Source organism: Dipteris shenzhenensis, chromosome 16, assembly GCF_047967505.1.
Source record: "Dipteris shenzhenensis isolate YYH24624 ecotype China chromosome 16, Dip_SZ_1.0, whole genome shotgun sequence".
Taxonomy (NCBI): Eukaryota; Viridiplantae; Streptophyta; class Polypodiopsida; order Gleicheniales; family Dipteridaceae; genus Dipteris; species Dipteris shenzhenensis.
This window is the reverse complement of record NC_141611.1, coordinates 49108334-49123637: the sequence shown is the minus strand read 5'-3', so window position 1 is coordinate 49123637 and position 15304 is coordinate 49108334. Positions and strand designations below refer to the sequence as shown.

At 44.7% G+C, this 15304-nt stretch overlaps 1 protein-coding gene across 1 annotated transcript in view; it reads left to right on the top strand.

The window, feature by feature from the left end:
- Positions 1–12524, top strand: part of LOC147893072 (LIMR family protein At5g01460-like) — a 103620-nt gene extending 91096 nt beyond the window's left edge. Inside the window, exons 14-15 of the mRNA XM_087387446.1 lie at positions 11930–11996; positions 12171–12524. Coding sequence (XP_087243572.1) covers positions 11930–11996; positions 12171–12218 — 115 coding nt within the window. The 3' untranslated portion in view covers positions 12219–12524. The remainder of the gene's footprint in view (positions 1–11929; positions 11997–12170) is intronic.
- The last annotated feature ends 2780 nt before the right edge of the window (positions 12525–15304 follow it).

Genomic DNA, 15304 nt, shown 5'->3' with positions numbered 1-15304 from the left:
ATGAATGGTGCACAAGAGATGCTACAACGAGTGAGGAGGGGGGTCTATGTATAGGCACTCCCCCCCCCCCCCCCCCCCAAAGTCGGCTGGTACAACAGGCCAACCAGCAGCTCTATATGGCATGCCCTAGGTGGGCCAACTCTTCCCCTAGATGAGACGACCCCCTCCTGCCATATGAAGGGCTGCACAAAGCCATGTAAGTGGCTGACCCCTCCTTCCTATAGGGCCAACCAGGAAGCCTAGATGGCCGACCAGCAGGTCGGCCCACCTCTGCCTATAAACAGACTGCTAGGGCCTGGTAGCCCATGGGTCTGCTGTCCCAAAGGGAGGTCTAACTGGCCCCCCGTACAGGTCTACAAAAGGCGTAGCAAAGGGATGCCATAGCAGCATGCCAACAGGCCCTTTGCCAGGCTTGAACACCTGCGATCTGACCTGCAACCGCCTTGGTACACCTGCCGCCAAAGTGGCCTGTGAGCATGCACTCAAGTCCCCGATCCATGCTGTGAACTGAGCCACAGTGGCCTGCACAGATCTGGTCCCTCTCTTGCAATGCACAACACTTGGAAGAGCCTCCAGATGGGCAGGTCTGCCCTAGAGATGGCTGGATCCATCTGGCATAGGCACATGCCCCAACCCTACCCTACACTATGCTAACCTCATAGGAGGGCTTGCACACCCAAAACAAAGGCCCTTATTAATGACCTAACCTAACGATGGTACATTAGGAGATGCTGCCCCCCGAGCTAGTGAGGCGGGTAGAGTTGGATCATCCATGAGAGTAGGAGAATGTGTAATCTCTGCACTCGAGTCCTTTAGGTGTCGAAGAGGTCTCTGGTCCCCAACAACTGCTACCATACATGCCTGCAGGTCGAACCAAGGAGTGGAAAAGGAGAACCTTGGTCCACGGGTCTTGAAAGCATGAGTGGAAGCACTGTCTCTCCAGTTGGACCAAGGAGGCGTAGCCTCTACTCAGGTGGGCCTGCATCGCCGGTCTCATTGTGAAGATAGGTTGACAGAACAGAACTCCGTATGATGAAACGATCTCAACTGGTGTCCCATCAAAAGTAAACTGGTCTCTGTGCACAGTTGCTCTGGAGGTGTTGAAGTTCATAACCTTGGTTTTACCCAGGTTGACCTTCAAGTCATGGGACTCGCAAAAAGCCTGTAGTGCATCTAGATGTCTCTGGAGCCCCTCAGCGGACAAGGATAAGAGCACCTCATCATAAGCATACAAAAGAATCTGGAGCAAGTTACCGGCAAGAGAACAACCAGCTCCTCCTAGTGTCCTCATAAAAGACTCAAGCTCGCCTATGTGGAGGCCAAACAAGGTCGGTGAGAGTGGACAACCTTGTTTGACCCCAATGGTGCTCATGATCTCATCTCTCTATCTGCCCCCCATCCAAACCCTGCCGAAAACCGTCTTATAAAGTGCCATAATATCCCAAACTATCTTTGGCCCATATCCCAACTCCTGTAACCACCTGATGAGGTGCACTCGAGTTATTGTATTGAAGGCTTTGCGGAAATCTACAAAGCAGCAATATACCCTTTGTCTCCGTGTCTTGGCTTCCATGGTCCCGTGGTCACGTCAAAAGCTTGCCTGCCCATCTACTATGAGTCCCTACATTGCTGTTTCACAGGTAAGGTCTACTTCCATCTTGGTAAAGAGGGCTTAGGTATCTGCCATAGGGGTCTCACCAACTGTGAAACCTCTAACCAGCTCATTTAATGCTTTGCTGTTTGGCCTCTTTTCCTCTTCTAGAGTTTCAGATATGAGCTATTTCTTGGGTACAATTGTACCCTTTTTGACCACTGTTTGCAGACCTGCCGTTTCTTTCTTAAGCTTCTCATTCTCAGATTTTAGCTCTTCAATGATCTTGCATCCCCCTTCCGGTGTCCCTTTGGTGTCTTTGAGTTGCTGTATTTTAGTGGACATGGCTTGTATTGTGTCTTTGAGCAAGTTCTCTCTGCATCCAAGGCTGTTTTCTCCTTTTCCCACTTTGCCTTCTCCTTCCTCCATTCTTCTTGTAGCTTTCCTCCCTGCCTCTTCACTTCAGATAATGCTTTGTGTACTTGAGATTTTTCAGCTAGTAGGTCTCTGCGTCCCTCTATCAACAGTGTTGTGTCTGCTCTCTCCGCTGATCCAGGCTGCTCTCATATCGGCTAGCTCCTCCTCCTCTACTCAGCTGTGTCTTGGAGCTGACTCAAATGGATAGAAGTTTGTGACGTGTTGTGCTCGGTTTGTCTCTGTGTCATGTGGCCTGGTTGCCTCCTGTTGCTCTCTGATTTGTTGCAATCATAGTTTTTTCCATACGTTGATAGGACAAAATCTGTATCAAGTTTTTGAGCACTGTATATAGCTGTGGGTAGGCACATAGTTATACACATCTAGGGTAGGTGTGGGCTTTTGGCATTTGTGGATTTTTCTTTCACAAGCATGATGGACTAATATATAGTTTTTTGAGACAATAAAGTATGTTTTGCAGGGACTTCATGGGAAATGATGAAATGCAATGTGGTTGTACCAGACTTCCAGAGCAAGGGTGTCCAGTGTGTGGTCAAGTGAAATTTTTATTTTATTTTCCTGAGTCAATGTGCACTTGCATGTTACAGGAATTTGATATGTTCTGGTGCCCATGTCAAGGGGCTTTCCATGTGTGTGTACGGGGGTGCATGCAAGTCTTAATGTGCATGCTAATGTGTGTGGGAATTGTGTGACCAAAGGTCCAAAATGTGCATTTAATGTGCCTTGGGGGATATTTGCATTTTTTAAATGGGAGTGGTAAAATGTCACTGATGAGGTGGCAAATTAGGCTGAGGTGGCTGGACTGATTGGGAAGGCGTCCTGCTCATGCAAAGGTGGCTACGTAGCAAGGAATGTAGAGCGTCTGGATTGCGATCGATGTAGAGAAATCTAGAATTTTTGAAGAAAAGAGGAAGCGACACACGTACCTAGGGGTCTCGTAGATGAAAGCGAAGGGCTAAGCACCCATCACAAAAAGGCCTACGTACGTGATGGGATGGGGATTTCCAACTGCATGCTTGGCACAAATGGACACTAGGTGCTTGGTGATGATGAGCTCGGTGGTGTAAGTGGCACCTACTAAAGTCCTGTAGAATTTTGGCCGTGTGTTGACAGTGCGGTTGAAGGAGAGGATCTTGGGCGATTGAGTCTGTGAGCTCCACGAAATCTAAGAGCATGCGCTGACTGTTATTCGCGGTACACGTTCGCTTCAAGGCTGACAGCAGGGAGGCTTGGCCAAGCAAGTGCTCGGTGATGCTGAGGAGACCTTGGCGCTGAAGATCTCCAGAGATAGCGATCTGTTCGTAGTTGGCTGAGCAAGGCTACCTTACAGGCAGGACCATTGTCGTTTGCACATAAGCCCGCTGGTTTAAATCCTCTGAAGGACTGTTGGCGACGTGAAGTATGAGCGTGGAGTACTCTGTGGGCAGGAGAAGAATACATACGCTGGAAGTGGGTTTGTAATGCAGAGATGGTTGATGCGACCTGATTTGCCAGTCCCTTTCACTCTTGGATCGTTGACTGCAGCTTTGGGGAGAGTTACGTGCTGTTGTCCTTGATGGAAGCTTAGGAGTGTGGGCTGTGGGTTCATAGTATTCTGAGGCTGACTGTTCTCTAAGTTTTGGAGGGAAGTTCAGTTCTAAGTTTATTTGTTTTGGGCTCTGTAGTCTTTTGGCTCTCTTTGAGTCTGTGTGATCCATGTTCAGTTAGTTTTTGTGGGGGTTCGTCTCGGTGCCTAATACAAAGACACATGCTCTGGAATCTGGTTCATAAGCTCATCATCTACGAGCCCACATTGCAGCTGATCCCGATGAAGTCTCAACTATCTGACGTGGTGAAGTAAATAATTCATGGTTGTTTTTCCTTTTTTTTCCTTATCATCTTTTTGGCGATCCTACTGGGGATAGGAGTCTTGAATTGAGATTGGATACTCAAGACAGAACGGCCCAGAAGATTGGCTAGGGAATGCTGCTTGAATTTCTGTGTGGTTAGGGATTGAAACTATGAAGACAAAGCCTCGCATGAGAGTGGTTCATTGTGAGTTATGTGGGGAGTGTGGACACAGGAGAGATAGATGCCTTGATGTTGAATTTCCGGTGATACGTCTCCGTGCTAAGGTTCAAAAGGCTTTGAAAGTGATGGGTCTTAGGAAGAAGAATGCCAGTCAGATGCATGGTAAGTTTTCTTCAATAGAGTGATTATTTTTGTTTTCTTCCCAGGTGGTATTTCTGGTTGGAAGTCTGTTTGAGATAAGTTAGACAAGAGGAGAGATGGCTCATGAATTTCCTCGACGGGTTGCCCAATGAAGACCCAGAGAGGTGTTTAGAGTGCTTGGAGTTCACAGCTCTTATTAAAGACAGGATTGCTCCAGAAGTCCTTCTTCAGATTCTATCCTTTTGTCTGTTGGGAGAAGTGAGAACTTGGCTGCAGACTTTCTCTGCAAGGATGCGAGATGATCAGGGTGCTCACAGAAACCCCACTTATCCAGAGGTGAGGACAGCTTTTCTGGACAGGTTTATGTGTGTTAGAGATCCTGATGTCATGCCATTAAAGAAGAGAAATAGAGAAGAGGAGGTTGGTCCGAGTGCAAAGAAGGGGAAGTTGTCTGAGGAGATGATGACCTACCAAAAGAAGAAGAGCAGTAAGCCCAGAAGAAAGTACAGAACTGCATATTATCCCATGGGGAAGGAGCAGGGAGATTATGAGTTGCGATATGGTAAGCAGGGCTGAAGTTTCAGATTCAGCAAGTGAAGAGGAAGAGAGAAGTGAAACCAGCAGTGAGGATGAGAGCTCGGTGACTTTAGAAAGTGATGAAGGAACAATAGCATTGGTGGATTTGGTAGATGAGGATTCACAGGTAGATTTTGTGGGGGCAGCAGGGTTCAGTGAGGAAGAGGTGGATAGGTTTGAGGTTATCGAGGATTTAATGCAGCCCAAATGTTCTCAAGAATCAACCCAGGTGTTGATTGAGCAATCATTGAATCCCGATCTCAATGTTGAGGAGAAAGAACAATATTTGAAGATGTTGCAGAAATTCCCCAATTTGTTTATCACCTCTTATGAGGAGATCAGGGGATTTAAAGGGAAGCCTCTGAGGATTGAGCTAAAGGAAGGTGCCAAACCTGTTTTTCAGAAAATAAGGAGATAAAGCCCGGAACAGAGAGATGTGCTGAAGGAAGAGGTAGATAAGCTTCTCAAGGCAGGAATAATTTATCTTGTAGTTCACTCTGATTGGATAAGTCCTGTTGTCATAGTGCCAAAAGGTGTGGACAAATGGAGAGTTTGTGTTGATTACAAACCTCTGAATGCAGTGACAAAGAGAAACCACTATCCTCTGCCTTTTCTGGATGATATTCTTGATAAAGTGGTGGGTCATGAAATGTTCAGCTTGTGTGACGGATATTCAGGGTACTTCCAGATAGCCATAGCCCAGGAAGATCAAATCAAGACTGCTTTCATTACCCCCTGGGGCTGTTTTTGTTACAGGAAAATGCCTTTTGGAGTTACCAACGGCCCCTCGCACTATCAGGAGAATTCAGATCTGATTTTATCACCTTTCTTGGATAAATTTTGTAAAGTGTTTATTGATGACATCTGTGTCTACAGTGGAAGAAGGGAGCACTGTGGCAAGTTGGATCAGGTATTCTATGAGATTGATAATAATGGTGGTCAATTAAATCCTAAGAAGACTCAGTTAGCTCAGACCAGCATTAAAATATTGGGGCATATTGTATCTGAGAATTGGATTGAGCTGGATCCAAGTAAAGTGAAAGCTTTAGTTATGCTGTCCTCTCCTGAGAATACCAAGCAGTTGCATACCTTTCTCCAGAAGGTGAAGTATCTGTCGAGATTTATTCATATGTTATCTCAGATTTTGTATCCTCTTCAGCAGGTGGTAAAATCTGAGCCTCTGAAATGGACGACAAAGAGTGAAGAGGTGTTTGAGGGAGTTAAGGAATCCTTGACTCATATTTCAAGTGTAAAGCCACCAGATTATTCCAGGACTTTTTATGTGAATCCGTCTGTAGGACCAGATGCTATTGGTGCTATTCTTTTGCAGTAGGGAGAGGGTTCCAGATATATGAGGCCAGTCTATTATGCGAGTAGGGTGAAGTGTGAAGTAGAGAGGAAGTATTCAGCGGCTGAATTGGTCCTGGCTAGCCTCTTGTATGCTTGTAGGAGATTTCGGTCTTATCTATTGTCCAGACCTTTTGTGGTTCTCACCTCATGTTCACTACTGCCTCATATGTTGAATAGTACAAACATCTCCAGGAGCATGATTAAATGGATAGTAGAGTTTTTTATGCAAAAAGTAATGCTAGTTATATTACTTGAAAGCGAGAGTACAAGAAGGTCTTAAGGCCAGCGGGCTGTAATCACAAAACGGATTCAGCCCGAGAAGTCAAAATGCTAAATACAAGCCTCTTAGGGCATAATCATCGGAGAGTGGACAAACAGCCACGGTGGAGGGGCGTAATGCCACTGAAGACTCTGAGTGGAGTGCTGGAAGAATAACTCCCGGTGGTCCCAGTCGCGAAGGAAACGTCGTCTCTTTTCCTTCCCTGCCCGGGACTCTCCCTGAATCTGATCCCACTGACCCTTGAGCGTGTGAATGATCGTGCTCCAGATATCTGCGAGGGTCTGGGTAGTAGAAGAAGTCTGAGCTCCTACAGTCTGCGCGCATCTGGAAGTCCAAATATGCCAGCCTGTGATGCTCCCTATGATCTCCCAAACTGGGTGCCGAGGCATCGCTCCTACATCTGTCTCTGTCAAATGCCATGGGAAGTTGTCCATGTATGCCCAAGTGGCCTGCATGATGAAAAAGACGGGATCCTGTCTAGAGAACTCATAGGCCAAGTGGTGTCCCGGCTCAGTGCTGCACCAACAAACGGCTCCCCAAGTGATCGGTCCTAGCTCGGGTGTAGCCCTAGCTAAGATCCCCATGAGTCCCTTCCAAACCGTCTGCGCATGCGAGCAGCTCCAAAGGCAATGCTTCAGGGACGACTCCTCCTGAAAACACATCTGGCAATGCCCCTCCTGCCCCATCTGTCTCAGCTAGCTGCCAACTGGAAGCCCCTTGTGTGCCACCATCCAAAGGAAGTAGGAGATCTTCCTCGGACGCCAGCTAGCCCAAAGAGTCTTCCAGAAAGTGCGAAGAAAGACCAAGGATATCCCCTGGGCATACCATCTATGTGCTTGTGTGGGTAGCCCACGCTGGAGAGCCCCAAGAGCACGCCGACCCGTGCGTGCACTGTAAGAAAAGAAGGGGGTAGGGTTCTCTGAGGTCTCCGATGGTGGCCAACGCCACTCCCCTGGGTCCCACTCCACCTCTGACAAGGAGCGGCCCTCCCAAATCCAGAGTCTCCAATCCTGGTCCTGCATAATCAGGGGGTCTATATGCCACGTCTTCCCTTGCAGCCCTACAATGCGAAGGCGCTGCCAGGGAAGCTGGGGGTCGATCATGGCCTCTCTGCTCTGTAGGCGACTGTCATCAGTGATGGAGAAGAAGTGTACCGAAGAGTCCGAGAAGAGGCCGGCCACCACCAAAGGAATGCCTCGTGGAGTGAACTGTCCAAGCCACCTCTCATCTCCCGGGAAGAGCTGTCTAGTGTCTGCGGGGATCCTCCAACCTGCAAGGATGGCAGCATCAATCTCCGCTCGCCGAGCCTGGATCCCACGTGCCGTAATGGATAGTAGAGTTACAAGAGTACTCTTTTACCTTTTTGGTTGAGAACTCTACTAGAGCTTCCTTGGCTGATCTCCTCACCTATAAGGAAGTACCTATTTTAGTTGAAGATGTGGAGAAGAACACTGACATGAATGAAGAAAAAGTACTAGAGGATGCATTTGTTTTACACTTTGATGGATCTTACAAAAAAAGTTTACATATAAGTACAGGAGGAATTGTCATTTATGATCCTGGAGGAAAGGAGATTCGGAAAATGGGAATTCAGCTTGAAGCCAGCAGTAATAATGAAGCTGAATATGCAGCCCTCTTCGAAGGTTTGAAAGTATGCATTAGTCTGGGTATAAAGAGACTCATGATTAAGGGAGATGCTCTGTTGGTTGTGAAGCAAAATTTAGGTGTCTGGAAGGTTAAGCATGTTCATTTGAAGAGATGGATAAGTGCGGTGAAGAAACTGTTAAATCAATTGGATGCCTAGACACTCCAGCATATTGAAAGAGGTAAGAATGTAAATGCACATGATGCTGCGCAGGACATTACAGCAGCTTATGTTGATGCAATAGGAGTGCAGGAGCCCTTATACAAAGGAAGGGAGACATTGCCTTGTGAGGAAAGCTTCTTGTTAACTGGTAAAGTGCCTGAAGACAAGCCGGAAGACCTCATGGATGAGGATATTTCTGAAGAAATGCAAATCTTATATACCCCTATCTGCAAGACATGAATGTCTACAGATTGGGGGATGGGCAAAATGTCAAGACAAAATCTGTATCAAGTTTTTGAGCACTATATATAGCTGGGGGTAGGCACATAGTTGTACACATCTAGGGTAGGTGTGGGCTTTTGGCATTTGTGGATTTTTCTTTCACAAGCATGATGGACTAATGTATAGTTTTTTGAGACAATAAAGTATGTTTTGCAGGGACTTCATGGGAAATAATGAAATGCAATGTGGTTGTACCAGACTTCCAGAGCAAGGGTGTCCAGTGTGTGGTCATGTTTTTGGGGTCATGAAGGGTTCTTATATTTTATTTTCCCGAGTCAATGTGCACTTGCATGTTACAGGAATTTGATATGGTCAGGTGTCCATGTCAAGGGGCTTTTCATGTGTGTGTACGGGGGTGCATGCAAGTCTTAATGTGCATGCTAATGTGTGGGAATTGTGTGACCAAAGGTCCAAAATGTGCAATTAATGTGCCTTGGGGGATATTTGCATTTTTTAAATGGGAGTGGTAAAATGTCACTGATGAGGTGGCAAATTAGGCTGAGGTGGCTGGACTGATTGGGAAGGCATCCTGCTCATGCAAAGGTGGCTACGTAGCAAGGAATGTAGAGCGTCTGGATTGCGATCGATCACGTGTAGAGAAATCTAGAATTTCTGAAGAAAAGAGGAAGTGACGCACGTAACTAGGGGTCTCATAGATGAAAGCGAAGGGCTAAGCGCCCGTCCAAAAAAGGCCTATGTACGTGATGGGATGGGGATTTCTGACTGCATGCTTGGCACAAATGGGCACTAGGTGCTTGGTGATGATGAGCTCGGTGGTGTAAGTGGCACTTACTGAAGTCCTGTAGAATTTTGGCCATGTGTTGATAGTGTGGTTGAAGGAGAGGATCTTGGGCGATTGAGTTTGTGAGCTCCACGAAATCTAAGAGCATGGGCTGACTGTTATTCGGGGTACACGTTTGCTTCAAGGCTGACAGCAGGGAGGCTTTGGCCAAGCAAGTGCCCGGTGATGCTGAGGAGACCTTGGCGCTGAAGATCTCCAGAGATAGCGATCTGTTCGTAGTTGGCTGAGCAAGGCTACCTTACAGGCAGGACCATAGTCGTTTGCACGTGAGCTGATACGAGGAATGTATGGGCTGGTTTAAATCATCTGAAGGACTGTTGGTGACGTGAAGTATGAGCGTGGAGTACTCTGTGGGCAGGAGAAGAATACATAGGCTGGAAGTGGGTTTGTAATGCAGAGATGGTTGATGCGACCTGATTTGCCAGTCCCTTTCACTCTTGGGTCGTTGACTTCAGCTTTGGGGAGAGTTACGTGCTGTTGTCCTTGATGGAAGCTTAGGAGTGTGGGCTGTGGGTTCATAGTATTCTGAGGCTGACTGTTCTCTGAGTTTTGGAGGGAAGTTCAGTTCTAAGTTTATTTGTTTCGGGCTGTGTAGTCTTTTGGCTCTCTTTGAGTCTGTGTGATCCATGTTCAGTCAGTTTTTGTGGGGGTTTGTCTCGGTGCCTAATACATAGACACATGCTCTGGAACCTGGTTCATCATCTACGAGCCCACATTGCAGCTGATCCCTATGAAGTCTCAACTATCTGACGTGGTGAAGTACATAATTCCTGGTTGTTTTTCCTTTTTTTTCCCAACGTTACGATACACATACGACATGCGGGTACGGAAGTATGATTGGAGTATGGATCAGCCCTTGGGGCTGAATCATACGTGAACCTAATTTTACTTTTTAAAAATACATTGTATGCATTTAATTGACAAAGAGCTACAAAATTTTCAACTCCAAACTTGTATTAATTTTGAAGTGAAGAAATTGATACAAAAACGTTTTCATAAAGGTTTGGGTTTGTTCAGCCAACCATAGGAGTACGAAACCAACTATGGTTGCAATAATTGTCTTGGTATGTCGACACAGCTGAATTGGCGGATAGAGCCCAATGCAGTCCTGGTCGTGGAAGTGGATCAGTCGTGAGAGTGGACCAAAGCTGCTCCCCTCATGATAAAGGTAGTGGTATCACCACGGATCTCGTAGTAGGCTGGGCAAGCACATAGGAAATTCTCCTCTGTCTCAATCACCCCCAACGTGCATAACATATAGATCCACTGCTATTTGGGTATACATGTCGCTCTCCTTGCCTCAATCCTCAGCTGATGGGACAAGACCCGCATCTGTCCAATGGCGATCCTCAGTGCATGTGAGACTCCTTTGTCCTCAAGGTACGGGGGTCTGATGATGAATCCCTTGTCCGATACTCTCAAGAAGTGGTCTCGATAGAACTAGATCTTGGTGGGGGACTCCTAGTCCCCATCTCTCCCTCCCCCTCCCAAGTCTGAGATGTGTGAAGATGGAGGAGATCTAAACGTATGATACGGTTAATCTCGTCTTGTGGGATCGACTAAGGTGGCATGTATGTAGCACCCTTCTGGGTGAGTGACCTCCCGGCGGTGTCATAGTGGAGGAGATTTGAGAGACTACAAGTGACCATGGGGTCTAGGATGATTCGGAGTATGCCCTCAGTCCTTTCAGATGGACATGGTTTTCGCCCTTTTAGTATAGCATGGATGCACTGTCGGCCGCACTAAAGTATCGAAAAGCCAGCCCTTCGTCGGTGGATCTTGAAGGTGTGCTTGGAAACACGGTCTCTCTAGCTAGGCCAAGGCACTCTGCCCCGCGTGAGCCATGCTCTGGCTGCTTGAGTCATCGTGAAGATGGGCCCTGTGAAGATTTCTCCCAAGCATGCGTAGGACTGTACTATCTCCATTGGTACACCTTGGTAAGTGAAGCTAGTCGGTGCAGCACTGTGTGTGAGGTTGAAGATCATAACCTTGATCTTCCAATTATCGAATTGACGGTTTTCCTTGGGTGACCATCACGAGGGTAAAATATGCAGAGGAGCTGGCGACATTTAATGCCCTTGCTTTTCGCAGGGGTATATTCTCTTGAAGTGTGAACTTCTTCTCAGCTTTGGCTAATTTCTCCTTGTATTTTGCTGCTCTAGTTATGAAATTCGTAGTATTCTTGTTGAGCATACTATAACATGTCAAGGCCCATACGTAGCTCAATGGGGTGTAGTCCATGTCCAGAGGTATGTTTGAAAGAGGTGCACGTACACCGGTTGTCTTGATTTCTCGTGTGACAATGCGGGGTTTCTTTCTTGTGCTAAACCTAAAAGATCCCTTCTCTTGGTCAAAAATTGGTGGTTGTGTGTGTGCGCGCGCGGGCGCTCGCATGTGTTGGTCCCCTTGTGAATCAATAGAAAACATTGTATTTTTTTTCTCCCCAAAGCTTGTCCGATTTTGTATGCGATTTTGTGTGTGTGTGTGTGTGTGTGTGTGTGTGTGTGTGTGTTTATGTGTTGGTCACACCTTGTGAATCAATAAAAAACATTGTGTTATTCCCCTCCCAAAGCTCGTCTGATTTTGTGTATGCTTTTAAAATTGTGAAGAGTTCTTGACTCTGTTCTGGCTGTTGGTGGTGAAAAAAACTTGCAGGTACAACGTATTCCAAATTGTGTTTGTCCTGTTAGCAATTGCAACTCTCATCTATTACCTTGCTTTTGTGAGTATTCCAATAAGATTTTCGGTTCATGAGCTCAATTTGCAATGCTTATCATTGTGGATGCTACCATGTGCGTGGTACCATGATTTTTTGTTTTGATTTCTCTTGCCTGATTGCTGAGCGATGATGATCATTTTTGTACAACTGATAGGTTTGTGCTTCTTACAATTGCAGGGGTGGAAAAAGCGTAAACCCAGAGGAAAGATGCAGCTAATAAAATAAAATAAAATTTGACATTCCGGTATCTGCAAGATTTTAGCTTGGTTGCGTATTGGAAATGCTAGATCTTTCAGAGGTCTGCTTTTTTGTTGGTCACATTCTTTAATTTTTGCCACTTTCATCCTACATCCTGCTAAGAGGCATGAAGACTGGAGACTATGCCCCTAGTTCATTGGGTTTTGGTAACACCTAAATTTGGCCAGGGGTGTGCAGGATGGTATGTGAATATTTCACATTGTATTATATGATTTTCTGTAGTGTTAGTATCGGCGCTTGACTTGTGGAGGCAATTGAAGTGGCTTCAATGTAGAGTGACACTAAATGGGTTGTACGAAGCTTCCTCCCGTGGGCAAGACGTTTGGAAACCTCTTTTATTTTCTGATGTGCAGAGTGGTCAGTTAACTCAAAGCTTAGCTTAAACAAAATATTTGCTCACCTGGGTGAAGTGAAGCAGCAGAAGAAATAGACCTGCTTTGAGCATTTGACCAGCCACCCTAAAATCCTCTTGAGACCGCAATTGGGAGATCTCGTATCATGCAAATGACAGCCATAATTTTGCACTTTCTTCGTTGCATGTAAATTATAGATTGCAGTTGTTTTCTTAGGTTGGTGTAGCATTTTCAGTATCTGTGAACAGTATCAAGGATTTCATAGCTTTTGGGAAGCCCTTGAATTTTTGGTTGGAGTGCTTTTGATGTTTATTTCAAGGTTCAACAAAACTATGAGAATGCTCATGCTATGCATGCTGTAAATTAGTAATTCTAAATGCAAAGAACCACTTGTGCTTGAATAGGTCATCATCTGTGGATTTGAAATATTTAAGGCAGGTCACATACCAGTTATTTGTTACAGTGAAGCTTCCCAATTTGGATGTGTTCATTACGTATTAAGAGGAGAATTGTAGTGGACTGGGACAGTTTTATGGCTGCTTCAGCATGATGGTGACATAAAGATTCACTATTATGACTTGAGTGGGAAGAGCCTGTGTGTGTGTGTGTGAGCGAATGCGCACTTTCTAAAATATTTAATGAGGTAGATTGTGAAGGGGTAGACCCAAATTGTAACAATTCATCGAAGTTTGCAATGCATGGCAGTGCCATTTTATATTATCAACAAAGACCAAAGAGAGCTAGGGATTGACAATGGCCCACAAGCAAAAGTCTATTACCCTTGGCTTGTTGGGTAGTTTTTTTTTCAAAATAATTGATTTTAGGAGAATCTTAATTTGCATTCCTACTTGGCATAGGTACAAATTCAAAATTCACCAAAGACAATTCACTTGTTGGCTTAGTGCTTGCCTCTTAGATTTGTGCAGATCTAAGGTCACATCGTCTTGATTGAAGAGTATCCCTTCATGACTTGACAAATTTTCAAGGTGAAGTCTCATCTCAACCTAAACTACTCAGATTGAAGAAATTACAATTTTAATTTGAGCTCAAACATGAGAGTGGCCCTTTTAGCAAAAGCTCAAGTTGAATAAGTGGCATTTGAAATTGTTATCTTAACAGAGGTTTAGAATAGAGGTTGATACTAAGCAAAAACACAGCCGTAACATACCACTCGCATGACTATAGGCAAAACTGTACCATTAGCATGAGTATAAGTAATGCTTATCCACTTAGATATGCAAATATTCGAGTGGTTTAAAAAATTTAAGTTTGCATCCATAAATAACGAAAAAGTAGTTGCTTAAATGGGCAAAGAAGCCTCACAAGTAGACTACTTTGTTGTGGCACGTTATGGAGGTTTGGATTCAAAGGAGGAGTTTTTTTGGCCATGAACCCCTCTTCATATCAATAAAAAAATAGGTTTATTTCTTTTGGGGTTTAATGCAGTCGTTCTTTTCATATGTTTTTGTTGCATTTGTGTAAATATCCATTGTGGTTAATGCATCAAACATGTGGACAACATTGAACTTCATTTTGGGTATAAAACATTAGTGACTTTTTTAAATCTCTTCATCCACTTGTCTCGATGCCATCAAACAAATAACTTTGCATGACTTATCAAGTTAGATGAAACATTGTTTTTGTTTGTGTGTGTGTGTGTGGGTGAGTGATGATTTCCCTTTGGCTAAATATAAGTTCTTTTGTGCCTCACTACGACAATCGTTTTATGATTTTTTGCATGGATGGGGCAGAGATCATCCTTCCTTCTTGTCATATAATGATGCCTTTTGATGTTTATTATTTTTGGTCCCTTTCGTTGGGACTATTTTTTGTAATGTAATGACATAATTTCTCCCAGAAAAAGAAGTGTAGGTTTGTGTATGTGTGTGTGTGCGCATTTGTATTTGTATCTAGTTATCTATCTGGGTGGATACTCTCAGCAAATGTTGGCTACTTGGAAAAAAGGGTGTGATCAAATTGTTCCCCAAGAGCTTGAGTGAATCTTTTGTTGACTAGAGACCCACTATACTTATGCTAGATCTATAAGTTGATTGCTAAGATGGTGGTTAATTGTAATAAAGGTTTCCTACATGGTGGTTTGCATCCTTTTGAGTATGGGTTCATTCCTCAAAGACATTATGGATAATATTGCAAATGCTTATGTTGGGTTAGATATGTCACATACACTCAACAAGATGTTCTTTTGCTACAAGTGGACATTGCTAAAGCGACGGGATCTCATCTCACAAACTATGCAATCACTTGGGTTTGGCAACAAGTATAGTACATGTATTGGATGCATTAGAATAGTAGAGCTGCATGCATTTTGTTTGGAGAGCTATCTGTCGAATGGGCTCTTCGTTATTTAGTAAGCCAAAATGCCATCGAAGTGCGTTGTTATATGTATTGCTACAAACTCAACGCTTTCATACATCCTTGAGTACCTCTAGTAAGATTCAACCTAGGAGGAAAAACTTGTAGGTAATTCCAAGGGAGATGTTGATCCTAAAGATATCAAGAGGATCTCGACACCCATGGCAAGAACTAGAGTGATACAATGTGGATGTAATGGTGGACTCCTCATGTGCCCAAGGGACTAAGTCATAATTAGAAATCCACCTTATATCTTTCTTGAATCTACCAAAACAAAACTTGGATTGAAACCTCTGTAAGATTAAAGAGCCAAAAGTAATCATGTAT